The 26,363-nt window shown below is 33.5% G+C and overlaps 1 protein-coding gene across 3 annotated transcripts in view; it reads right to left on the reverse strand.

The window, feature by feature from the left end:
- Window positions 1–26,363, reverse strand: part of STAG1 (STAG1 cohesin complex component) — a 428,530-nt gene that overhangs the window by 24,510 nt on the left and 377,657 nt on the right. For 2 of the 3 annotated variants that reach the window (XM_059390976.1, XM_059390977.1), the window contains 6 exons: window positions 25,572–25,652; window positions 11,572–11,664; window positions 9,383–9,557; window positions 6,501–6,640; window positions 3,676–3,777; window positions 158–306 (listed from right to left, as the gene is read on the reverse strand). In XM_059390976.1, coding sequence (XP_059246959.1) covers window positions 158–306; window positions 3,676–3,777; window positions 6,501–6,640; window positions 9,383–9,557; window positions 11,572–11,664; window positions 25,572–25,652 — 740 coding nt within the window. The remainder of the gene's footprint in view (window positions 1–157; window positions 307–3,675; window positions 3,778–6,500; window positions 6,641–9,382; window positions 9,558–11,571; window positions 11,665–25,571; window positions 25,653–26,363) is intronic. The other variant, XM_059390978.1, reaches the window with a different exon arrangement.

Raw genomic sequence — 26,363 nt, forward strand, 5'->3', positions numbered from 1 at the left:
TAGTTGAGATTCACTACACTACACAATCTCTAAAGTTCTTATAACTTGAAAATTCAATCATTTGTCACTTTAAAAATGGGTCAAATAACAGTCATTTCATTTAAACTCCAGTAAACCAGATTCTGTGTAACAGAAAGTATTTATTTAGCTCACTCACTTGTGAAGTGTGGCAACTGCTTCTCGTGTCTTGATCTGATCCAGTCCAAATGTAAGGGCAAAGCGACGTGCCAATTCTTTAATGCCGCTGACGTGGGCAGATGTCCTATCAAGGTTGGGACCTTGCTCTTGAACAAGTTCATTAAACAACTGGTTGAAAGAAAAAAAGAGGAAAAAACCTACAGCTAAGAAAAGTTTGTTTATCTTATTTATTATTAGAATAGGTAATACAATTTTAAAATATTTAAAAGGCACATGGTAAAATATGTATTTCCTTCCTTACATTGAACTGTAGCCACTTTGTTCCCCTTCTCCAAGTCATCTACCAGTACTAATTTCTTGAGCTCATTTTCATGCTAGTTTTGTGATTAAATGAAGACAGGAATTTATTTCTTTTTAACAAAAAAAAAGATATATTTTGGGCTGGGGAAAGGAAACATGTTTATAGAAATATATTTGTATTCATAAACACCTATGTGTTCTTTTTGTTGTTTTAATAGGGATGACAATATACTAAATATAGGGTTCAGATTACCTTAGAAAAGTAAAAGAGGACATTGGATATATGGGGTGATATTTACCACCCAACAACAAAATATACAATAAAGTTCTTAAGCTGGATAGAGGGCTTTTATAAATTACATATACATTACATATATTGTATCAAAATAACAACCAAATAAACCTGAAGTACTAAAGAATATAAAAGCTATTATCATTCTACCACCAAGGTTAGAAACTTAAATTTATCATACACATCTATCTTCCCTCTTATTATGAGAAATGAATAGTCCAGGCTTCCATCTAAAGCCACTCCCTCCTTATGTACTAGAGATCTCAATCCACTTTACCTATTTAGCAATTTTGCTCCTACAATAGTTATTATATTATACAATATTGTCCTTAACAATAGTTAAGATGTATGCATCTTAAAACCCCAAAATACAAAAGCCATTAACTTCTTAACTCAATCTTCTATGCCAGCTATCAATACATTGTTTTGATTCTCCTTTTTGGCAAAGATCCAGAATAGTACTGTTTACATTTATTTTCTTCACTTACTCACCCATCTCTCAGTTCACTCTTATCATACCATCCCACTGAAATAGCACTTTTATCACTTCAATAAATTTTGTTGTTCATCTTTTTAGTTTTCTTCATCTTCAGCAACACATTGGTTTGAACTACTTACAGTGCCATAACTAGAAACAGCAGTTCTTCCAAACATTTTCCAAATGTATCCACATGTAATTATTTATAAATTCTTGAACTTCAAAATGTTTTCAGAGATGGCTACCCACAATTGCCTTAAACTTTAAAACTTACACTTAAATACAAAGAAATCTATCTCTGTGCAAAATTCAAGGAATATAAAAATAAAAGTTCTCCTTCCTCTTTTCCACTGAATATCATTCTTCTCTCCAAAGGTAATCAATGTTAAAGTTTCAAGGTTTTCTAGACCAGATTAGACATATTAATGTATTACATATAGAAAACTTTTAACATAAATGACACTATACTATGTAGTTTGTTCTGAAACTTGCTGTTTTTCTTTCTCAAGCTTTTATTTAAATTGCAGGCAGTTAATGTAGAGGGTAATATTAGTATTAGTTATAGAATTTAGTGATTCATCACGTATCTAAAACATCCAGTGTTCATCACAAATGCCTTCCTTAATACCCATTACCCATTTAGCCTATCCTCCTGCCATCTCCCCTCTGGTAACCCTGTTTGTTCTCCATTGTTAAGAGTCCATTTTCTGGTTTGTCCCACTTTTTTCCTTTTTCTCCCTCTATGTTCATCTTTTTTTCCTTAAATTCCACATATGAGAGAAATCATATGTTATTTGTCTTTTTCTGACTTATTTCACTTAGCATAATAATCTCTAACTCCATTTACATCCTTGCAAATATTTCATTCTTTTTTAAGCTGAGTAATATTCCTCCCACACATCACATATTTATCCATTCATCAGCGATGGATATTTGGGTTCTTTCAATAATTTGATTGTTGATAATAACATTTAATATATAGAATATAAATACTGGGGTACATGTATCCCTTTGAATCAGTGTTTTTGTATCTTTTGGGTAAAATACCTACTAGTACAATTGCTGGATCATAGAGTAGTTCTATTTTTAACTTCTTGAGGAACCTCCATATTGTTTTCCAGAGTGGCTGCACCAGTTTGTATTCCCACCAACAGTGTAAGAGGGTGCCCTTTCTCTGAAACTTGCTATTTTTCACTTAATATTTTGTCTTAAAAATCTTTTAGCTACTTCAGAGTTGCACACTTTAACCATTCCTCTACTGATGGGATAATTAGACGATCTTCAATTTTTCATATTACAGACTTGCTGCAATAAACATCTTTTACATAAATATCTTTGTGTGTACCTTCATGTACCAATGTAGATACCTAGCAGCAAAAATAGTGACTTTTAAAATATCTTTCTTCAATTTTGAAATATCCTGCAAAATTGTATTTTAAGAAGGCAACAGCAATTTCTTTTACAATGGGCCTTTTTCTCCACAGCTTTATCAATCATTGGTATTAACCATCATTTAAATTCATGCTAATCTGCCCATCAGTGATAAACACTTCTTTGTTTCAATTGGTACTTTATTAATTATTAATGAAATTAAGCCTCTTTTCATATCGTTATTGGTTTTTTAGATTTCCTCTTCTGAAAAGTGGCTTTTCATATCCCTTATTCACTTTTCTATGGGATTTATCTTTGTTACTGATTGTAGGATTTGTTATGTATGGTTGAAAATATTTCCCTGAATTTGCCGTTTGTTTAAACTCTTTAGGATGCTGGTTGATGTATAAATGTATTTAAGTTTATATACACATACTTACAGCCCCACTCACCCCCTGAAATCTCAGCATTCAGTAAGCCCTTATCAATTCAGAACGCATATATATATATATATATATATATATATATATATATATGAAACGTTACTTTAAAAAAAATTTTATTTATTTATTTGAAAGGGAGAGAGAGCGAGAGAGAGAGCATGAGCTATGGGAGGGAGAGGGAGAAGCCGACTCCACACTGAGCAGGAAGGCTTACAGGAGACGTGATCCCAGAACACTGGGATCATGACCTGAGCTGAAGACAGCTGCTTAACCAGTTGAGCCACCCAAATGCTGCTATATGTGACTTATTTTCTTATTTAAGTACTATTGTAGCCCTGTCTTCATTAAATATTCTTAAAATATATCTTCATATTTTTCTTTTTAAATGATTACTTTTTAAATGTCTGTTTGGCATTTCATCTAGTCCAAGAGTAGATCACCTTAGAATTCCATCTATTTGAAATGTGAACTACAAGATTATTTTCTAAAAGAAAAGTCATACAACATGTTTTTGTATCAGAAAGTATCCATACTATTGTACTGATACAGTGACCTAATTTAAATGAGGAATGATATACCTAGTACATACTTGGCACATAAAAGCTCAATAACATTAATTCTACTCTTTATCTCTTTCTTTTCAGATTTCTTACCTGCTGCAAACTGAGAATGAGGGTCTTGGCACACTGAATTTTATCAATCTGCCTGGTTTTACTCAGTGTTTCCTTAATAATATCACCATAGTCATTGTAATACTGTGAGAAAAAGAAAAAACATAGCTTTAAAGTTACTGAAATTTCATGAGACAAATTGTGGACTGGTAAAAGAAATGGAAAAGGTAGTTTAAGAGAGTTTAATTTCTTCATCTTAAACATAATGAGAGATAAAAGATATTTTCTAAAGTTAAAGGAATACACATTTAAGATTATGAAATAACTAATGTTAAAACTGGAAATTCTAGGGGACGAAGTGACACAGGTAAATGAAATTCCTTATTCTTTGTAGTAGACACCACTTAAAAGGTGACAAATCAAGACAGAACTTTGGTAGAAACTTCACAAAGAACTAAAACCAAAACAGTTAAAATCACTTACCTCTGGGGAGTGGGCCTAAATAAGGGGGAAGGGAAGATTAGGGTAATAGACCTTTTATTTAGTTCTTTTGTACTAGGACATTCCCTGCTCCCCCAACATGTTTATACTTTCCTATTGTAATATAAAAAACAAAAACAGTGACTTCTTTAATAATTCAAGTTTTTTGGTCACAGGATTTCAAGAATTTTCCTTGTGAGAACCGCTAAGTTTAAAACCACTAAAACCACTAAATCTGGATGTTATTTCTAAGCTAATGCCTAAAAACCTATGACTTATGTGAAGAAGTGAGTTTATGAGCATAGCAATTGAATTTCATGCTTCCAGGATATGAGATGAAAAAAAGAGAAAGATAAATTAATATACTAAAGTGGTTCAATAATCAGATCTCCAATGAATTCCTATTTGTAAATAGTTACATAGGGAACTGGGGCAAAAAGCCACATAACTGAGGTATTTAATAAAGAGTAGCAAGTAACTATTAAAATATTCTCAAAAAAATTAAAGCTTAGAATAAGCAAAGGTGCAAAAATTGCTAAGGAAGATAGCAAGTTTTGGTTAAGGCTCATTTCTTAAAACCAATATGGTACTGTTAAGAGATGAAAAGGAAAAAAACCATGGTAGGCTCATATTCATCTATTCAAACTGTGTTTAGACATTACTTTAGGAAGCCCTCTTGGGTTCCTGTCACTAAGTCTCTCTTTCTATTCCATGTTTGCTTTGTAATTGGTACATCTATCACAATAATCATGCTGAGGCTTTATAATCTAATGCGAAGAGCTTAGAAGCTAGACAAACCTAGAAACAAATTCCAGTTTTTGCTACTTTTGAGAGTTATAAGACCTTTTAAAGTAACTTAACTTCTCTGAGCCTTAATTACCTTAACTGTAAATGACATATTCCCTACCTCAGAGGATTACTTTAATCAACAAACATATTTTGTAAAAGCCTTAGAACAGTGTCTCAAATACAAATGGCACAGAACACAGACAACCACTATTACCATGCTACATATTATGCTGGCATTTTAGTTTATTAAACTGTAAGCTCCTTAGTATAGAAATCGTGTTTTATTTAAATCTCTTGACTATAGCACAGTACTCACACTGCAGCTGTTTAGCAAAATAATTAGTTACTATGTCATAACTAGAACTGGATCATTAACTAAACATGGATAAAGACACAAGTGGATCAATGGAACACAATATATTCTGAACATCGGCAAAACAAAACACTATCTCTGACAGGAGAACAAGATAAAACACACAAACTAAGAAGTATGCCTGTCATAAAGGCTTCTGAGCACTGCTTTTTTAGAAGGTCAGAAACACAATGGAGCTTAAGGAAAGCAGAGTAAACAGCCAGAAAGGGGGAGTACCTATCAAAATCCTGCCATATAAAGAATGGCTTAAAACCCTTCAAAATCTCCTTACCTCCCTCAGGAAAAAAATCCAGGCTTCTCACAGCATATAATTACTAGTGATACCTTCTTTAAATCTTACCTCTGGCTCCATTCTCATAAGCAATCTATGTTGTTACATCAAATTACTTGCATTTCCCCCAAAGAATTCACATTCTTTTGTGTCTCTGTACATTAAGTTCAATCTGCCCCCAATTCCTCCTGCTACTTCTTTGCTTATTAATTTATGTTTATCATCTTAGTCCAGAAGTCACTACTATGCAGTTTCCACTAACCCTCATATTTCTTTAGAGTTGGGTGTCTGTTTCATACATTTCCGGGAACCCCTATACATACCTCTATTATATTATATAGTGCAATTGTCTAATTGTTGACAGTTTTCAGCTTTAGACTACTTTAGAGCAAGAATATTATTTATTGAAGATTTATTTATTTGAGAGAGTGCACAAGTAGGGGGAGGGGCAGAGGGAGAGAATCTTTGAGCAGATTCCTTGCCAAGCACAGGGCTTGACCCCAGGACCTAAGAAATCATGACCTGAGCCAAAACTAAGATTTGGACACTTAACCAACTGCACCCAGAGCAGGAATTTAAAAGATATTTGTAACTTTAGTGCCTGGCAGGTGGCATAGTACACAGCAGGCATACTTACAAAAATGTCTTAAAGAGATGTCATAAGGAAGAGAGATTAGATTTCTTCCATGTCAATCAAAAGAGTCTATAAATCATATGAAAATAAGAAGGTGTTCTTACAATAATGTGAGAACTCCTACTTAATGGGGTTAATATAATGGTACAGAGTGACAAAAAACTCGTGATTCTATAAAAGAAAGAAATCTTTCTTAAATATCAGAAAAATCATCAATAATATACAGTTACCTGGCAGTTTAGCTTGTTATCTTTTCATTTTTCAGTGCAAATTTCTCTGCCATTTAGATAGAGGAGAAAAATAAGACTATGAAACTATACCTTCATGTAGTGTTTAAAGATGTCTGCAGCTGCATGCATGTCAACAATATCATAAATGATAAGTTTGCTGAAGGCAGCAAGTAGATTCCTTCTTTTATGTAAGGCTTCAATTTTATTAGCTTCATCTTCTTCATCACCCTCTACCACAGAAAATAAATTGGTTATGAACTTTGGCCCTTTACCAAGGTAAAACAATGTAGACAATCTGTATAATTAAATACCAACTTATAACTTTATAAATAACATAATTCAGTTTTAGGTAAGATAAAAACTGTTAATGACACTGATTACTTTAGGGTGCTATATTTAATCATATGCTTATTAAATGTTTAGTAGTTACCAAGGTTCCCACCTTTAGGAAACTGTCATAGCAAAGACTGGGTAAGATAAGCAAATCATACATAAATTTTTTTATGATATTTCTGTCATAATACTTTTGTCTGTTTACCTTAAAAATGCCATCTCTCCTCATTTCAATATATTTTACATCCTATTAGCTATATTTCAACAGAGAAGAAATTTCTGGAAATTTTTAAGACATAGGGAAAAGCCTTCTTTTAGAAAGGAATATATAGGGAGAAATGGAAATATATGGAGATGTTAGGTTTCAGTGCTTGTCTTAAAAATGGTAACATTATCAGCATTAAATATATTTTGCAAACCGTTTATGCTCATATACATTTTTTTTTAAATGTAGGCTCCATGCCCTGTGTGGAGTCCAACATGGGGCTTTAACTCATGATCCTGAGATCAAGACCTAAGTTGAAATCAACTTAACTGACTTGAGTCACCCAGGCACCTCTACACATACAGAATTCTTAAAACAAAGCTGCTACTGAATACTTTCAAAACAAGTAGTATTTCTTCCTCAAGTTTTTAATTCTCAGGCTCCACTGGCTTGTCTTTTTTTTTAATCCTAGAAAAAATTTCTTCACAAGGCTCCAGATGTTGACACATTTGTTTTAGGCTCTGTACTGACTCTCTCAGGCTTTTGCCTGCTCTTAGTAAGGAAGTATTCTTTCTTTCCATATATATATATATATATATATATATATATATATATATCTACCTATCTATGTGTATATATTTATATACACACACGTTTTATATTTATTTATATATTATATATAACATATACACACATATACATATGTGTATGTACACATATGTGTATGTACATATATGTGTATGTGTGTGTGTGTGTGTATATATATATATATATTTTTTTATGAAAGAACTTACTCAACTGCTCTCTTCCCTTTTTGCTAAAGAGAAATAGTAAGTAAATTTTATCTCCTGGGATTAAAATGGATGGTAAATAGACTTTATTTTATAATTTAGTATTTTCTAAAATGTTCTGTTAAGTAAAAAAAACCCGCTTTAGTAGCACCAAATAGATCCACGGATCAGATATGCTACAGACCTTAAATCATCTATTTCACAAATAACCTATCACTTATTACAATTATTGATATTGGTCTAATTATGTTACACATTATCATTATGCAGGCTGAGCACAATTTTGCATGGTCAGGGTTTTTTTTAAAAGATTTTATTTATTTATTTGAGAGAGAGAGACAAAGATAGCAACAGAGATAGCAAGAGAGAGCACAATAGAGAAGGAGAGGGAGAAGTAGGTTCCCTGTACAGGGCTTGATCCCAACCTGAGTGGAGGGCAGAGGCTTAACTGACTGAGCCACTGAGGCACCCCAACTGGTGAGGTTTGTTAACAGTCTTTTAACACTTAGTATCTTATAGTATAACATTTTGTTAATGTAAGTAATACATGATGACAACTCAGGAATAGAAACTTGGGGCTTTCTTTAGAAAAATTGTGAGCCTGGACATAGTTCAATTAGAAACACATCCATCCTAAATATACATTTTATACATGTGGGAAATGACAAATGTACACAATTATTTATGATAGCAAAATTTATAACAGAAGATTGGTAATGAGCCAAACATTAGTAGGAGATGGATAATATAAAATGAGCTATAAACAATGAAATACTTTGTATCTGTTGGCAAAGAATAAAGAAACTCTATATGTAGTGCTAAGGAAAGACCTCTATGGTATTATTCTAAAGGACGGAGATGTCACTGTGTACATTTTTCTTCTTGTTGGTTTCTGAACTACATGAATGTATTAATTCTTTTTATTTTTATTTTGAGAGAGAGAGAGCATGTGAAAGTGGGAGGAGGGATAGCTGGGAGAGAGAATCTTTTATTTGTCAGAGACAGAGGGAGAGAGAGTGAGCGAGCACAGGCAGACAGAGAGGCAGGCAGAGGCAGAGGGAGAAACAGGCTCTCTGCCGAGCAAGGAGCCCGATGTGGGACTCGATCCCAGGACCCTGGGATCATGACCTGAGCTGAAAGCAGCTGCTTAACCAACTGAGCCACCCAGGCGTCCCTGGGAGAGAGAATCTTAAGTGGACTCCAGCATGGAGTCCAACGTGCTGCTCGATCTCACAACCCTGGGATCATGACCAGAGCCAAAATCAAGAGTCAGACACTTAGCCAACTGAGTACCCAGGTACTTCATAACTGTTTTTAAAAATCCTACTACTTTTTAGGACTGAATTTGATTATTTCCTAATATATTTTGGGGTTGGTAAATAAAAGATCAACACTGGGGCACCTGTGTGGCTCAGTTAATTAATCATCTGCCTTCAGCTCAAGTTGTGATTCCAGGATCCTGGGACTTAGCCCTGTGTCGGACTCTCTGCTAAGTGGGGAGCGTGCTTCTCCCTCTTTTTCCCTCTACATCCTCTGCCCCATTCATGCTCTCTCTCTCTCTCTTTCTCCCTCTCAAATAAATACATAAAGTCTTAAAAAAGAATAAAAAACATCAATATTGACAAGATAGTAGCTACAAATACCCATGCTCTGGTTCTCCTCGTCTTGGTCAATGAAAACATGATCCATCACAAAACTGAGGAGTTCAGATTGGAGTCCAGTATCTGGATTAAACACCAAAGGTTGAAGGCCTTCCCTGCCACCTGTCATTAACTGGTGGCTAAATATCATCAGAAGATCACAGAGTAACATGAATGCCTGCAATGCAGAGGGAATTCATCAGTAATATATAACTACAGTTACGGATCAATGTTAATGAAAACATACTAAATTAAATGTACTTTAATAACAATATCATGACACAAATGGAGTATTTAAATTTAAGTTATTTAGTTTTAATTTCCAAACTTAATGAAATTACTTTTTCTCATTAACTAGTCCCATTTAAGACTTTTTCCCCCTAAATATAATGTTTTTCTTTTACTTGGCCGTATTAATCCAAAACAATTAAGAGATTTTGACTTAACTTAAAAAAAAAAAAGACTTAAAGCCGACTCTAGAAATATGAAATTAGTATAATAAATTATGACAGAGGTTAGAAATCAACTATATACTGCTTATCTTAACACAAACTGTATTATCCAACAAATTACAATGCAATACTCTAAACCTTAAAGCTACTATCTAAGATTCTTCTTTAAAATATCTAATGCAAAACAAAAACAAAAACAAAAACAAAAAACACCAAAAACACAAAAAACCTCTAACAATAGATTTAAAATTGAATTTAAGACCATTCACATAAAAATCAGTATCTGAAAGCTTGTCAACAAATTTAATCACATAAGGGAACCTTTAATACATTTCCCTAAAGAGAAAGTATAATAGTTAATGTTGTCAAATTTGTCCGATTTAATGGATAGTATGAAATAATCCTGTGTCAGCAGTTTACTGTAACTGAATGATCTTGTTGTGGGATAACTGAGGCCTCTGGTAACTCAAAACAATGCACTTATCCCCTTCTAAATATTGATTTCTATGGGAAAACATAATTTTGGTATGCATTTGGAGATGGCTATATACTTGGCTATCTACCTCCAGCAAGAATCATGGCAGTTCATGCTCTGGCTACACAATCATAAATTACATAAATATATTTAGAAAGAGCCACTTGAAAAGGGCAGCATAAAGGGAATCCAGGGGGAAATATATATATTTTTTATTGAGGACACATTTTTAAGTATCACCAGTGATTATGCAGAAACAATGAATTGGTTTGGTTTAATTTGGTTTAAATGTCCTGAGCCAGGTACTTTTAGACAACACTGATAGGGTTCAGAAGGTTTAGTGAGTAAGGTTTAGGAAGACCATCTCTGTTCCCATTTTAAGTTAGGTGCTGATAATTTTAATAGACAACTGTGACAACCTACTTGTAAGAAGGGATAACAAAGAGTACTACAGTACTCTTTAACTAGACTAACTAGATATTTTCTAGTCCAACATTATGATTATTAAAAAAAAAAAACCAGTATGGGAAAAAGGACCCTGCTTTATATAGGTACTTTTATATAGTACTAGTATATAGTACTTTTAGGTAAGTACCTAAATAAAGTACCTATTCCCAATAGAATAATAGAAATAAATAGTTTACAAAATCACTTCATGGAAATGGTACTGCCTTGGGCTATGCTGCCTCAACCCAAGGAGTGAGGATGGTCTGTTGAACCAATGCGCTATATCCACTTGCACCCCTACTATTCAGGGACAATGCAGGGACTCAAGGATTCCTTGCCCTAAGAAAACGGATTCTGCTACAAAAGGCTGCACTGGCTCCTCCCTAGGCATATCACCTATGTGCATACTCCCAGGTCCCAGGACGGATGTTTGAGGGTATAACACTGACAAAAAGTTTGGACATATGGGCTGGAGTGTTTATACACATGTGTGTGTAAAGTTCTTCCTGGTGTGATAAGAAGAGGCTGGACCACAGGCCAGCTCTCTAACCCTCCCAGTTTTAGGACAGAATTCTTAGGAATCAGGAATTATTGAACCAGGTCATTATGCCAGTGTAGGTAAAAGACCTATAACAAGTTAGTTAGCTTGCTCTGTTATATTATATATTCAGATATCTGTACTTTTGTCCCACGTTCCATAAATGTTAAGGATTGATTTGTATGCTAAGAACTGCCATAAAAAATTAACTCAGAATCTCATTGTTCTTCAATGTATTTAGTAATTTTTTATTGAGAGCTCTTAACTGATAATTTCTTACCTGTTCCTTCACTGGAGTATTAACATTAGATAGGCACTGCTGGCAAACAGCCAAGAAGGATTTTACTGTTTTCCTCAATACCAACAAATCCTCCTGTAAGACACATTCAAATTTGTAAACATGAATTAAAATATCCTAGAACACTAATACAAAAGAAAAAAATAAATGGAAAATAGCCAATTGGCTTGTTGTTAAGTAAATTCATAAAACCAAACTTATTTTTGAGAACCAAATTATATAGTTATTTCCTAGTTATCCTAATGGAAGGAGCAGCAAAACTGGTAATCCCAAACACTCAGTTCTATTTAGCTATGGAATGCTCAGTATGATTTTCTCCAATATGTTTTCCTTTAAAAATTTGGTTTACTTGGGTTGTTATTATTAATCTTCCTAAATAAATGCTTGTTGGTAATAAGGTGAGGGAGCACAGCAGCACACTGAAAAAGATCAATTAAGCAACAAATATGTACTGAATTTCTCCCATATTCTGAGCACTCTGTAAAATGTCAAGGAAAGAAAAATAATTTTAAGACTGTATGTATCTGTGCCCTCAAAGAGTTAACATCCTAGCAGGGAATTAGGCCAATCAGAGTAATCAAGTGTTCAAATTTTTTTGTATTAACTCTAACCGTAGCAGAGAGAGCTGAGCTGGAGGGACCTTCAGAACAGGATAGCCTTTTTAAAATTGAGTGAATAGGATTTAATTAGATGGCCACATAACATTCACTGTGAAACATCTGAAAAGTATAAAAGGAAATTTAAATTTATCAAGCACCTAAATGTGTCAGGTACTGGTTTGAGGGCATACTGCTACATAATTTAATATTTATATCGATCAGAAGTAGTCATTATTAGCAAGGGTTTGAAACCAGGACTGTTCGACATCAGAGGTCATATTCTCACCAATGAGGAAGACACATGAAGATAATTCAGTATTACACTGATATTTAAGATAGTACTGAAGAGTAATCAAATTAGCAAAGGCTGACAATGAAGAAATCACTTTTAAAAAGTACTTTATTAAATTAAAGTTCTTGAAGCTACTTTTTTTAAAAAAAAAAAAAAAAAAGCAGATGACAACACTTATTCTTTTCTGGGATCTTCACATCCCAAATAAAGATAAACTTAAAAAATTGTGCACATTTCCTTTTACTAACACAAGTGTAGTATTTGGAAGAAAGAATAAGCTCATTTTGTGCAGAACAGTAAAAACACTGTCTTGAAAACTTTATTGTTCCTGCAGATGAACATCTAATAACCAAAACTCAACATTCTTTGACCTTCTCTAATCTCAAAGATTCATTATACATTAGGGGAAATAGACTAGAAAACCAGGCAGCTGCAACAGAATGTAAGGAATACTATGTGGGAAAGCTTAATCTGGAGTCAAAAGTAGTTACAGAAGAGTTCCCAAAAAGATAACATGTAAACTGAGTTTTGAACTGCTAAAAATTATCTAGCTATAGGAAAAGGTGTCCCAGAGGGCACGAAATGTTGTGCTTTTGAGAGACTGTTATCTTTCTGCACCTGGGGCACAAATAGGGAGGAGAGAGCAAGAGAGAAAGCTGAAAAGGAAAACAGGATACATTCCCATTTAAATGGAAGATCATTTAAAATTCCATGTTAAATCATCTGGATATTAACCTAATGGCAATAAGGAGCTACTGCAGAAGAATTTTTATCAGAAGAGTGCTAAAATTTTGTTTTCAAGAATCATATTCTAAGCAGAATGGTAAATATAATCTTCTACTGAATGCTTATTATGTACCCAGCACTGTGTTCTAAGGGCCATAAATTTAAATTTCACAATCATTGTATGAACTAAGTGTTAATATTCCTTTTCCACAGATGAGAAAACTGAACTTCAGAACACCCATACATTCTAAGTGATAGAGTAAGGATCCAAATATGGGGTTATCTGACTCTTCTGACTCAAAAGTCCATGTTCTTAATCATTATTCTATGTTTCCTTACATATAAACAAAGGTCACAGGAATAATTTAGAATGAGGGCCTGAAAATAAATGTTGGCAATAAAGATGTGAAGAGACTGAAGAGAAATTAAAGCAGCAGGACAAAATTTACAAACTAATCAGAATGGGGGCTATTGATTCATCCCTAAGTTTTTAGGTACTCACCTACTAGATGTATGATGGTGTAAGTCACTGAAATAGTTAACACATACAAAATGCTAACAACAGTTCAGTTTTGGAGATAATGATCTGAGATCCCTGAAAAATATCCTACTGGTGATGTTTAGTAGGCAGTTCAATATAGGAGTTCAAAGCCCATGGGAAAAAATTTGAGTAGGAATAAATATCTGGGAATCCTTGGCATTTAGATGGCAACAGAAGAGAGGGAAGTAAATGAGATTACTCAAGGAAGATATGCAGATAAGGGGAAAAAAGTATCTTGGGGAACACCAATATAGAATGGATGGCTAAGAAAGAAGAGCATGTGAAGAAGTCTAAGAAATGGTCTGAGTAGGAGTAAAAACCAGAAGAATACGGCATCTTCTGGAAAGAAAACATTAAAAAATGTTAAGGAAAAAAACTTAAAAAATGGATGTAGTAATTGAACAATTCACAAATGTCACAAGAGAAAACACAAGCGAAAAAAAATTAGGAAAAAAATTAAAAACAAACAAACAAACAAAAAAACCTATCCCATTTAAAGCAATGGTAAGGTTGTGAGTGACCATGGAGAGAACACTTTTAGTGGAATTAAAGGGCTCAATCAGACGGCAGTGGGTTCAAAGGAAGAAAAAGCAGAAGGCAACTCTCAAAAAAGTTTACCAAGAGTCAAAAAAATAGGATGACTGCTAGAGAGTCTTTTGAGATTGATGGAGGATTTTTTGGGGGTGGGGGTGGGGGTGGTGGTCTCTTTTTGATCTTTTTTTTTCTTAAGATTTTATTTAACTGAGGCTGATGCCCCCTGATCCCAGGACCCCAGAATCATGATGGCAGATGCTTAACTGACTGAGTCTACCTGGGCACCCCTACTGATCTTTTTAACAGAAAATTTTTGAGAATTTTGATGAATGAATAATTGAACAAAAAACAAAGAGCAAGCCAGGCTACTGACCAGCAGTGTGACCTTAGAAAATTAATTTTATGTCTCAGGATTACAGTGTTTAAAAATCTGTAACTGAATCTGAACTATGAGGTTCTATGGCATTCTGTGATTCTCTTGAATTAACTCCTAGACACTCAGATGAGAACAGATTGGTGCTAACTGGTAAACCTTCTAAGTATTTAAAAGATGAATGTTCACTGTTCCCTTGCTAGTACCTAGAATAGTGTTTGGCACATGGCAGGTGTTTAATTAATATTTACTGAATGAAATGCCAGTACAAATAATACAAATGATAATACAATTCTAGGGTCAAATGTGTCATGTATTCATTTTATCAAACTATGAACGGAGTTTTAAAAAAATGATGCTAGGAGGTATTAATGATCCTTTATGTCCTTAAATTTCTCAGTCAGTGTGCAAAGAAGCAGTCTAGGGAACCAGCTATCTTTGGAGTTGAGGCAAAGTATTCCTTTAAGGGTCAATCATAAAGCAGATAAAAAATGACAACTTGCCAATTCATTTGAAGAGCTGTAAACTGAACATTGCAACTAAGTAAGCAACCAACTGATGACTAATCAGAACTATTTTAAGAAGAAACTGGAAACGGGAAGTAATCAAGAAAATAGAAGCTAAAGGCCTTTAGCAGTAAAGTTTGGATTAGATTTGGATGCAACTTAAATATTATTTGAGTGTTCAAGAAAGTTAGTTTTATTGTAGTCAATTAGATTCCATTAAAAGAAATATAAATACCAAAAGATTTAGGTAAGTGGACAGAGATACTATATATTTTAACTAATCTTACATGATAAATCCCTTTAAACAGCCGGGAACAGAATTTAGGTTCTTGTGGATTTCAGAATACAGTACTTTTATTCACTCTACAATTTCCCACTTCATTTTGTGGGCATCTTACTATATTTCATTTGATTTAAATAGCTGGAATCATGATTCCCAAGACTGTGACTGTGATCAAGTTAAGGGAGGCAGCCATTATTGGGATTCAGGGTAGTAAATACCTTCAGAAATTTTCCGGATGTTAAATAAAAATTTTAAAAGAGGTTCGGGGTTTGCAAGTTTAAAACTCCAGTATTAAGGTAAGTCTCATTGAGTGGGCTTTATTCTTAATGTCCTTTGAAAAACAGTTAACAGATGATACTCAAAATGATAAAAAGAAAAAGAAATATAAAAACATTTTAAACAGGGCCAATAACAAGAGCTTAGTTTAAACCACTAAAAGTTGGTACATTTACCTGAACTCCTTTAAAATATAAACCATTCGCTATTTTAAAATCTGAGAAAACTTGTTACATTCTGTATATTCTGGAATGAAAACCTCTCCTGCTGTAATAGCTGTAGTAATTATGAAAAAAATTAAATATGCTTAACGTGCATTGAATAAAAAGGAACATTTTTATATGTAGCTTTTTTCTGGGCTAGAATTCAATTAAAATAAAGTTAACATTTGCTGGCACTTACTGTGTATCAAGCACTACTTTAAGTTTTTTGTGAATTAACTAATCCTCATAACCGTGATGGGTACTGATATTATTATCACTCTTCCATTTTTACATACAAAGAAATAGGCACAGAGATGTTAAATGCAGCCCCAAAGACCAAAGCAGTTTGCCTCTAGTCTGTGCTCTTAACCATTTTGCTATAATGACTCTTTTCTACAAAGTGAGAAAATTAATATGCTGAGGAAACAGACATTATGGAGATAAGAAATTTGAAACTCAAATTACTCAAATATATAAAAATAATATAAAATATAATATTATTAAATATAGATTATTATATTATATAAAATATAATATTAAAGTATGTTATATAATGATATAAATAATATATATAAAATTTTGTGTATACACACACACACACACACACACAAAAGCTAGTTAATCCACTGGACACAAGCCAAGAACAAGTATGCTGATTATCCAGAGTGCAATTTTAAGAAATTAGAATGTTTTGGGAGAACCTCTACAACTCTAAATACTTATTTTACTTACAAATCCCCTTTCTAGCCAGAGTACCTAAATTGTAGAGGTGAGAACTAAAGACACAGACTGAAAAAAAAGAGTAATTTACTGTTCTCTCTTAGGCAAGTACAAGCTATATATGAACTAACTATATGGTACTTCTTTTCAAATGCTTTTTCCTAAACGAAACCAGTGTTTTCTCTTCTTTTCAGAAAGCAGCTTGGCATCATGAACACTTTTCCCAGGTAGCTGTGGAAAGGAATTTCAATGGGTCAGGTGGTTAAGATTTTCCCAAGATTTAAGTTATAATATCTTGGGGCTAGATTCTTTTGTATCCATTTTGGAAGTTGTTTCACTAGATTGGCCAAAGTTTTTTGGTTTTTCTCTTTTTGTTTTTCTTTCTGGTAGATCTACTGAAACCAAGAATTTCAAGGAATTAAGATGTTTTACAACTGGATGGCAAAATCTCACAATGAAAAACCCTGAATAAGGCTGGCATAAAGATTGTGAATTTATCATATAAGCCACATAGAAGTTTTCTCAAAAGGCACAAAGGCTCAAAGCTGACTTACTCTAACAACTTGAGAAGAAAAACAGATCTTAATTGTAAACTGCCCCTTAAGAACCAAGAATCTCAATATGACTATAATCAATGAAGAAAGGTCAGAGTTTAGTTCCTATACACACACACAAATATGTATCTAGTGTAGGTCTGAGATACAGCATGGCAGATTTTGTGCTCTATCTGTATTTTGGAGTGATGAGGTACGTCAAGTTAGTCATAACAGTCACTATTTTCCCCCTGTACCGCTGACTTCTCCTTTAACTTCATCTTTGTACATTTTTATTATGTATCACAGTATTATGTGTCTAGAGAAAGAACAAAATTTAGCTGTCCTTTTATCTACAACTATGAAATACCATTAAGATAATCACAGCCGGAGATTGAAGCCATAGAAAAATTATTAGTTCAACATTATCTGACAAATACACATTTTAAGAATGGGGAGGAAAAGAACAGAAAAGTTGTAAAATAAGGACCAAGACTAGGTCAAAGGTGTCAGAATATGAAAATAAAGCCTGTGTTGAATTAGTAATCAATTTTCATGATAAAGAAAGGGCACAAAACTAGTTACCCAGAATAAAGAAATAGAATTACTGACAAAGTCTGGTAACAAGAGCAGGCGGCTACCTTGTAAGGCCAGGGATTAGCAAACTTTTTGTGTCAAAAGTCAGACAGTAATATTTTAGGCTTCATGGGCCATACAGTCTCTGTCCCAACTACTTTGTCACTGTATAAAAGAGTCCTAGATAGTACATAAATGAATGAACATGGCTGTTTCATTAATACTTTATTATAAAAACAAAGGTCAGGCCAAATTTGGCTCATGGGCTATACTGGGCTCTACAGCTCTTTGGAGCATAAGCTGTGTTATTTTACCTGTTTTCAGCACTGTTACTAACATGTAATGGGGCTCATTACATTATTTTTCAGCCCAAATAAGTCACTGTCCACATTAAATATGATAAAAACAAATGGAACTAAATTCATTTACTTGGGACACATCAGTCAGCAAAAGACGTAGTAAAAAGCCTCACCACTGTGATGGGGTAAACCCTATGTAGTACCTTTAATACTGCTTTCTTGTATGAATTGCTGCTACTAGCTTCTCTTTTGGGGGTGGGGAGAGGGTGTGCCACTTTTGTGAATACACATTAAAATAAGTACTGAATATTTAAACCCCAAATGCAATACCTAGTTTTCAGTGTTGCTTTGAATTTGAATCCCCACCTGCTGACTCATCATGCCTTTGCCTCAGACTAAATCTACCTATGATCCAGGAACCCTTAAGCTGCCCACTATAGTTCCAAAGCATCTGACTTATTTCCTACAGTGTACAAAGACGAAGGAAGCTAGAGGAGTCGTCAGAGGGGCAGGGGAAAAGTAATGCGTGTTAGACCAAACTGAGAGACCTGAATTCCAGAACTATTCCAAGATACAGATGGAGAACAAAAATCTACCAGGCTCTTTCTCAAACCTACACTAGCTACTGAGCATGTTTACATACTGCCACAGCCTTAGATAACAATTCATTTAGTATCAAATTCTTGGTTTGGAAAGGGAAGATTAGGAAAGCACAGACTAGGACTGCAGTTTAATGCTATCAAACCAACAGTTGTGGCCTGCTAAAACATTTCCTTCAATTCAATCTTCTTCAAAACCTTATCTAACAGTAAATACCACATATACATTAGGAAACTGAAGTTCTTCCAAAGAAGTAGTAACTTGCTTATCTTTGCCATTCATGGTAAAAAACGGCAACAAAATCTGAACTTAGATTTAACTCCAAAGATCATACTCCAACACAAAAAATGTTGGAAATACACTCTATTTATTAGCAAGGAGCTTCTTATATTTATAAATTGGGTCTGTAAGAAGATTTCATTTAACAAACACCTAGTGATTTTTAGAACAGCTGCTGGAAAACATTTTTTAAACAAAAAACCCACTTTAGGAAGGAAAAAAGCATTATGATATCAGAGAATATTAAGTACAATATGGACCACCCATTTCCTATTTAAATAAATGGACAAGAAAGTAAGCTTTTATCATTAATTATGGTGAGGCAAGTCTCCAATTTCTGTACTAGAAAGTGGGAAGTGTTATGTTTGTTTAAATACTCTTACTGTTGCTTTAGACCTCTGATAAGCTCAGTTTAAACACACTCTTAAATTATAATAATTGTTCCTTAGAATAGATTTTCTCAGTCCTGGCTTATTTTTTATATCATAAAGTATTAAATATGTTAAGGAGTTTCAGTGAGTCCTTTAAAGACCACTATCCCTGGGTAAGTAAAAACAACATCCGAATAGGCTAGTAAAGCTGAAGAAGACATATTCTGTTGCTCCCAACCAGAGAGCAATTTAAAAAATTAGAATCCTAGGAATAGAGTTGCAAACAACATGCAATTCTTTTTTTTTTTTTTTAAGATTTTATTTATTTATTTGACACACACAGAGAGAGAGAGAGATCACAAGTAGGCAGAGCAAGAGGGGGAAATAGGCTCCCTGCTGAGCAGAGAGACCGATGTGAGTGCCTGATGTGGGGCTTGATGCCAGGATCAAGACCTGAGTTGAAGGCAGAGGCTTAACCCACTGAGCCACCCAGGCACCCCACAACATGCAATTCTTAATGACTCATGACTTCGAAGTTCTTTTCTAAATTGAACATATTTAACTTTTGGTTTTCAGAGGTTTTTAGAATGTTAGAATTAGATAAAATTTTGGAGAAGCTTAGAATTTGGTATAAACAGCTACCTACTTCAGTATTGCAGGTTTTTTTTTTTTTTTTAAAGGAACATTCTGAGGCCTGAACAAGAAATGGATTTAAACAAGACCTGGCTCTGTCTCCCCTAACTTTCCTAGACCAACCAATCAGGCACTTGAGATAGGACATAGTATTAATAGAAACACAACTATCAAAGAATGACTCTGAAGTCATGAACAATCAAAAGGAAAGGCTTTAATTTGACTACATAGTTACTCAGGATAGAATTCTCAGGAAATAAAAGGTAGGGGGAAACATTCAAGAAGAAAAGATAAAGTAAAATCGTTATACACTACTAAAATTGTGTTCCTAGAGGACAGCTATTATTTCCTGCTCTTGGCACTACTCCCTTCCCCTACAAAGCAGTTAAATCTGCAGATGGAGAGGTACTATCTGTATTTTGTTACTACAGTAATTTGGGGCAAGGTCCCAAGTGAGCTATCTCTCTTATTCATTGTTATTCTAAAGGACTGGGGAGGGAAAAGAAACAGGTGTAGAAAGCAGCCTGTAGACTTTTACACATTTGAGTCTATTTCTAGTACACTTCTAAAAATGTACATTTTTATGAAGAATAGTAAGGTTATGCATATCTCTTCACTGGGCTTGGCCACCATCAGTCCCATCTTCACTGTAACTCTTCCTTTCCTCAGTCTTTTTGTAAGTAAACAAGTTGGAATTTTCAGAGGAGACCCTTTAGTCAAGACGGTAATGGAGGAATAAATTTTGCAGCTAAATACCTCAATAATAATTGAGGTATTTGTATGAGGTACTTGTATGAATTGCACCCAAGGGATTTTGATTTTAACTTAGAAGACTAGGAATAGGGCCAGGGTCCAGAAGGCAGAGATGTTTGCCCCAGGTCCTCCCTATTGCTATCTATAGTAGGAACATGCAGGGTAAGGCAGAGAGCTACAAATTTAAGATTATAGAGAGTAGGACAGCTCCTCCCAGGAGGAAAAAAAATATTGAGGATAAATTCTAGCTCCCAAGGCCAAAAACGGCAATAGGGGCATTATATTAGCCCTAACTCTTATTTACCTGGCTCTTTAAATGTCTTTGTATATGTCCAGAAGGAGCTGAAGGAAGAGGATGTTTTCTGTTAGAGAAGAGAAACTGAAGGCTGCTTCTACAGGACCAGCACTAGGGGGCACCGTAGCAAAGTATACTGAGCATGACCTGTGTGACTGCCAAAGAGCTTCAACTCTGGAAATTAGGGGGAACAGAGGAAATACCCATTGGTAAAACCCAATGCACTTCCAATTCAAATAAAGATCTAATCCTGTTCTTGATATAGTCTTTTCATATATTTCATTTTATGAAAGTTTTCATTGTTGTGTTAAATTATAACTTGAATTTAAACCAAATATAACTACCTTTCATAACTTTCTGAATGACAGTGTTCATGACAACAGAGAAGAAAAATAAATTTTAGAAAGTACTCTCTAAAAGCAATTTGGCAATATATATCAAGCCTCAAAAATATGTACCATCTTTGACCCAGCAGTTCCATTGCTAAGAATATAACATGAGATGAAACAATGTAACGCAGAACAAGTTTTTGCACCCAAATGCCCATCATGGCATTAATTTTATTTATTAACATGTTTAAACAGCCTAAATATCCAAGAGATAAGAGTGGTAAAAGAAATTATGGTATATTTATACAATGGACTATCATGCATACATTAAAAATACTATCTACAAATAGGTCTTAGTAACTGAGGGACATGTTGATTGAAGATGAGACACAAAATTTTGTAAACTGTAAATATATTGTGATGAGACTGAAGTGCGTTAGAAAAAATACTGCAAGAAAATACACCAGAATGTTAACAGTGGTTAATCCACAGGTGGTAAGATTCAGAAATTTTATTTATATATTTTTTATAATGAATAAGTCCTCAAGTAAGAGAGCCTGAATTTATGAAAACCAATCTATTTATATTTTACACCCAAAACTAATAAGTATAATTTATTAATTAAAAATTTAAGTGACCTCCTCACAGATTTAAATGAATTTCTATAAATATAATAGTGAGTAGAGAAAAACAGTGGTTAGCTGTCTAATTCCTCACTAGCAAAATGGTTCATTTCATATTAACATATTAATTGCTCAACAACAAAAATAAAAAATAATTCATGTAAGAACACTTTCAAGTTGTCTCTAAATGCTGAACATTACTCATGTTAAATATATAGACCCCAGGAGGCTACTATATTAAATTTAATTTTCATAAAATAAAAGGAAAAAAAGGATAGAGTGTATTACCAAAGTACTCTATATACTTCAACTGTAACTCACTGGCATTACAAACTGGTATTTAAGAAATCACAGTAACTTCTCACTAAATGTATCCCATTGGGGATACCGAATGATGAAAAAAACCTGGCTTGTGATATAACTTACATAATTTGTCAGTATACAACTGATTAACAGACATTGTTAGCTTGTATTCAGCAAGGAGTCAACCAATGTGCCTTTAGGAATTTTGTTTAAAAACAACAACAAAACTCTCTAGAACTAGCTGTGTTAAAAACTCTCTAGAACTAGCTGTATTAAAAGCTTAACAATGGAAGAATTCAAAAAGTGTTAACAGAAAAACTAAATTGAGATTCAAAAGACTAGCGTTCTTAAGTTTCAGATCTTAATCATATTCCAATGTTTCTAAGTATCAGATTCCTTTTCTGTACAATGGGATTATCATAACACCCACTTTATAGAATTATGAGGAAGCTTTAATTAAGTTAAAGCATTTAATTAAAGTGATTTACAAAATGTAAAATATTAACAAGGTAATATTAACAACAATGTCCCCTTCTAGGCCTTATCTAAAACAAACAGGTCTCATCAAATCACTCCCAAATTTCCTTATAGCTTCAATATCACATTTATAAACAACAGAATAATACTGCTACAGCAAATAAGATACAGGACACACTAGGCTTTTTTCTAATGTTCATTCAAGCTCAACAACTCTGAGTTATATGTGATAAGTCAAAACCTAAGAGCAGGATGGGAGAATCAAGTTATTTTTGAACTTTTTGTGATGAAATTATTATCACTGTTAGATATCATCATCAACAAAAACACCCCCTCAGACAGAATCAAAAGGTATAAAGCAAAAATGAATTTCTCTCCTTCTTATGCTTGTTCCCGAAGAATTTCTTTCCCAGAGTTAACCTACTGTTAAGATTCTCATGTATCTATCCACATACATGCAGTTATAGCAGTTATTAACCTTAGCAGATTGAAGAATTTTAGAGGAAGAAATGATTGGTCCAATACAACTTTCAATTTTAGAAATAAGTAAGTGGGTATTTTAATTGTTATTAATATCTGGAATATATTTCACAATAGATAAAATGGTTTGACATACCTTATCTGCTTTAAAATTATTCAAGTGAATTGCCTTAAGGTTATTTATACAAAAAGCTAATGATGTGGCTGGAACTACAGTTAGGAAGTTTATATCATATCAGGGGGGATAGCAATAATACAGATTAAATGCATACAAAGCTTATGTATATAGGTCTTAAATTTTCAAAGATATCCTGTATCACGTAAGGGATCAGAAAGTTTGGCAATTACTAATCTAGTAATTATTATACAGAGAGTCATTAAAATAAATGTTTTAAAAGGAGAAACCTTAGCAATGAGAGATTAATTTTTTTAAAGTTTGCTGGAGTCTTACAGATTCATGCTTTTCAAGATTATCACTTAGAGAACCACTTTTCAATGACAGATATAACTAGCACATGATATTACTGAACATACTTTGGTTAAAAAAAATTACCAACAACTTCAAAATGAGAAGTAATAATTTGAGAGACACTTTAGTAAGAAGAATTTCACGTATGATATAAATGCACACAAAACTTTATACAAACAACTGAATAAGAGGGCACTTAAAAGATGCTGCATTTTCTGGCATAAAGAAAATCAGTGTTAACCACAAAAGCTGCACTGCACTGCCAGTGTGGCAAGGACAACTATGAAATCTGTATTATGAGAAATGATAAAAAAATGAAGGGATCTTTTATTAGAAGAATGAGTCAGACCAAAATTAAACAGAAAGCTAAGAAATTTCAAAATAATTCTACTATAAGAGGGCTAAAAATATAGAAAATATTCAAAGAAGTGGATTCAAGAATAGAGATTCTCACTACAATTAGGAATATAATGGCAAAGAACAAAATTAAAATTAAATTTAAGAGAGGAATTAACCATTAATTATGCTAATTTGGGGGCATGTATATATTCCAAATTTAATAAATGCAAGAATCAATATTCAGCCAAAAAACAAACAGCTCAGATAATCTAAATGATCTCAGAAAAAAAAAACGAATAGCAAAATCAACCAAATGAAAAAATCAAAATAAAAGTAATTATGTGTAATATATAAACTCTTGCTATCAAACTTCAACTTCTATATATTCAATATCCTTTAATTTTACCATATTAAGGAACATTTCAAAAACGCAAAACTGTAATAAACTTTAAAGTGACTTGAGTTACTAATAAAAGGTGAACTTTGATTTTTGCGTTTCAAGACTAAAACTGTCAATAGAATATAAAAACCAGGAGGCTAACCAATACATTACTGTTGCTCTAACTGAAAATAAAAACCGCAAATACTTTCTAAAGGCAGAGAAATCCTCAAATTATTAATCAGCAAAGAAAGAATGCTCCATATCATGCTCTTGGTTCTATACTGTATTAACCTTTACTGGTTAAACAGCCTCTGTTTTGTTAAGATGAGGATACATAAACATTGTGAGATACCATCAATACAGAGTATTTTAAATCAAAATCTACTTGCTTTTTAAATTTTTTAATGGACCACTGAAGTAGTATGAATTTAGAGTGGAAACCTACATGAAAGCCTGCTCATGGTTATAAACTTATACGAAAGATTTTTCTCTCCTTTATTCAAAGACAAATTTTAAGACAGGCTATTTCCCTTATATTCCTCCATAAATGGAGCTGTTGTAGGTTTATTTCTAATTTATCCTTGTGCTGGAAGTAGATTTTTAGTATCCCAACTTAGAGATATGCTACCTACAAGATATTCCACCCCTGAAAGGCCTTGGAAGATATCCTCAAGGATAGTAGGCTTTGGGCTCCGCTTCACTCTCTTGGATCCTAGTTTCATTTAATCTTTGATTTGTATTTTCCTTTTTGTTTCGAATGGTCATGGATAGATTAAAATTTTAAAAAATTATCTAACAATTTGTTTTTAACGAGAGTGTTATTCAGTTTGGGCCCCAAGGCCTCATAATTCCCCAAGAGCTACACAGCATTACCTTCAATGTTATTCTCTTTTTACTAGCATGTCACCTGCTAGAGATCGTGTGACTTCTACTACAGTTATTTCTTTAAGACTTTTAACTTTTTCTCTATACAACTCTGTATCTATTGCTTGAAGAACTGGTTATTTTTCAGAGAGGTAAAATATATTATTCATAGGATAAAGCAAGAGTTGATAACAATAATTACTATATAGTTCATTAAATTATCACTTATTAAAATAACTGGTAACAATAAATTGTTAAATACTGATTTAAGCAAGATTATTTATTTTAGTCATAACTCTTCTGCCTTCAGAAACTCTTACTTACTTTGGAAGGAGAACCATCAGTAATTTTCACCAACTGCCAAAGAATCGAGTAATGGGAACACTGCAGTGCCTGTACGACTATCTGTATCAAATAAAAAAATTCAAACAAATGAGACATAATTTATGTTTGCATAGTATTAAGAGAACAATGTTTATCATAGTTTTTTCTTATAATATGGTTTCAAGTCCAAATTTTTGTAGAATAGGAATGTGTAAAGTAATACTTGGTTTAAAAAAAGATAAACCAACCTATCAGTCTAGAGAATCTTAATTCTAATGTATATTGATAAATATGGACCCAAATAACACTGTGCTTTAAATCTCTGCATAAAAATGTTAAAATATTTTGCTTATATTTTTAAAGGGAAATTAAAACCACATTGAGATATCACCTTACACCAATTAGAATGGCCAAAATTAACAAGACAGGAAACAACATGTGCTGGAGGGGATGTGGAGAAAGGGGAACCCTCTTCCACTGTTGGTGGGAATGCAGGTTGGTGCAACCTCTTTGGAGAGGTTTCCTCAAGAAATTAAGAATAGAACTTCCCTATGACCCTGCAATTGCACTTCTGGGTATCTACCCCAAAGATACAGATGTAGTGAAAAGAAGGGCCATCTGTACCCCAATGTTTATAGCAGCAATGGTCATGGTCGCCAAACTGTGGAATGAACCAAGATGCCCTTCAATGGACGACTGGATAAGGAAGATGTGGTCCATATACACTATGGAGTATTATGCCTCCATCAGAAAGGATGAATACCCAACTTTTGTAGCAACATGGACGGGACT

The sequence above is a fragment of the Mustela nigripes genome, chromosome 2 (genome assembly GCF_022355385.1).
Source record: "Mustela nigripes isolate SB6536 chromosome 2, MUSNIG.SB6536, whole genome shotgun sequence".
Lineage (NCBI taxonomy): Eukaryota > Metazoa > Chordata > Mammalia > Carnivora > Mustelidae > Mustela > Mustela nigripes.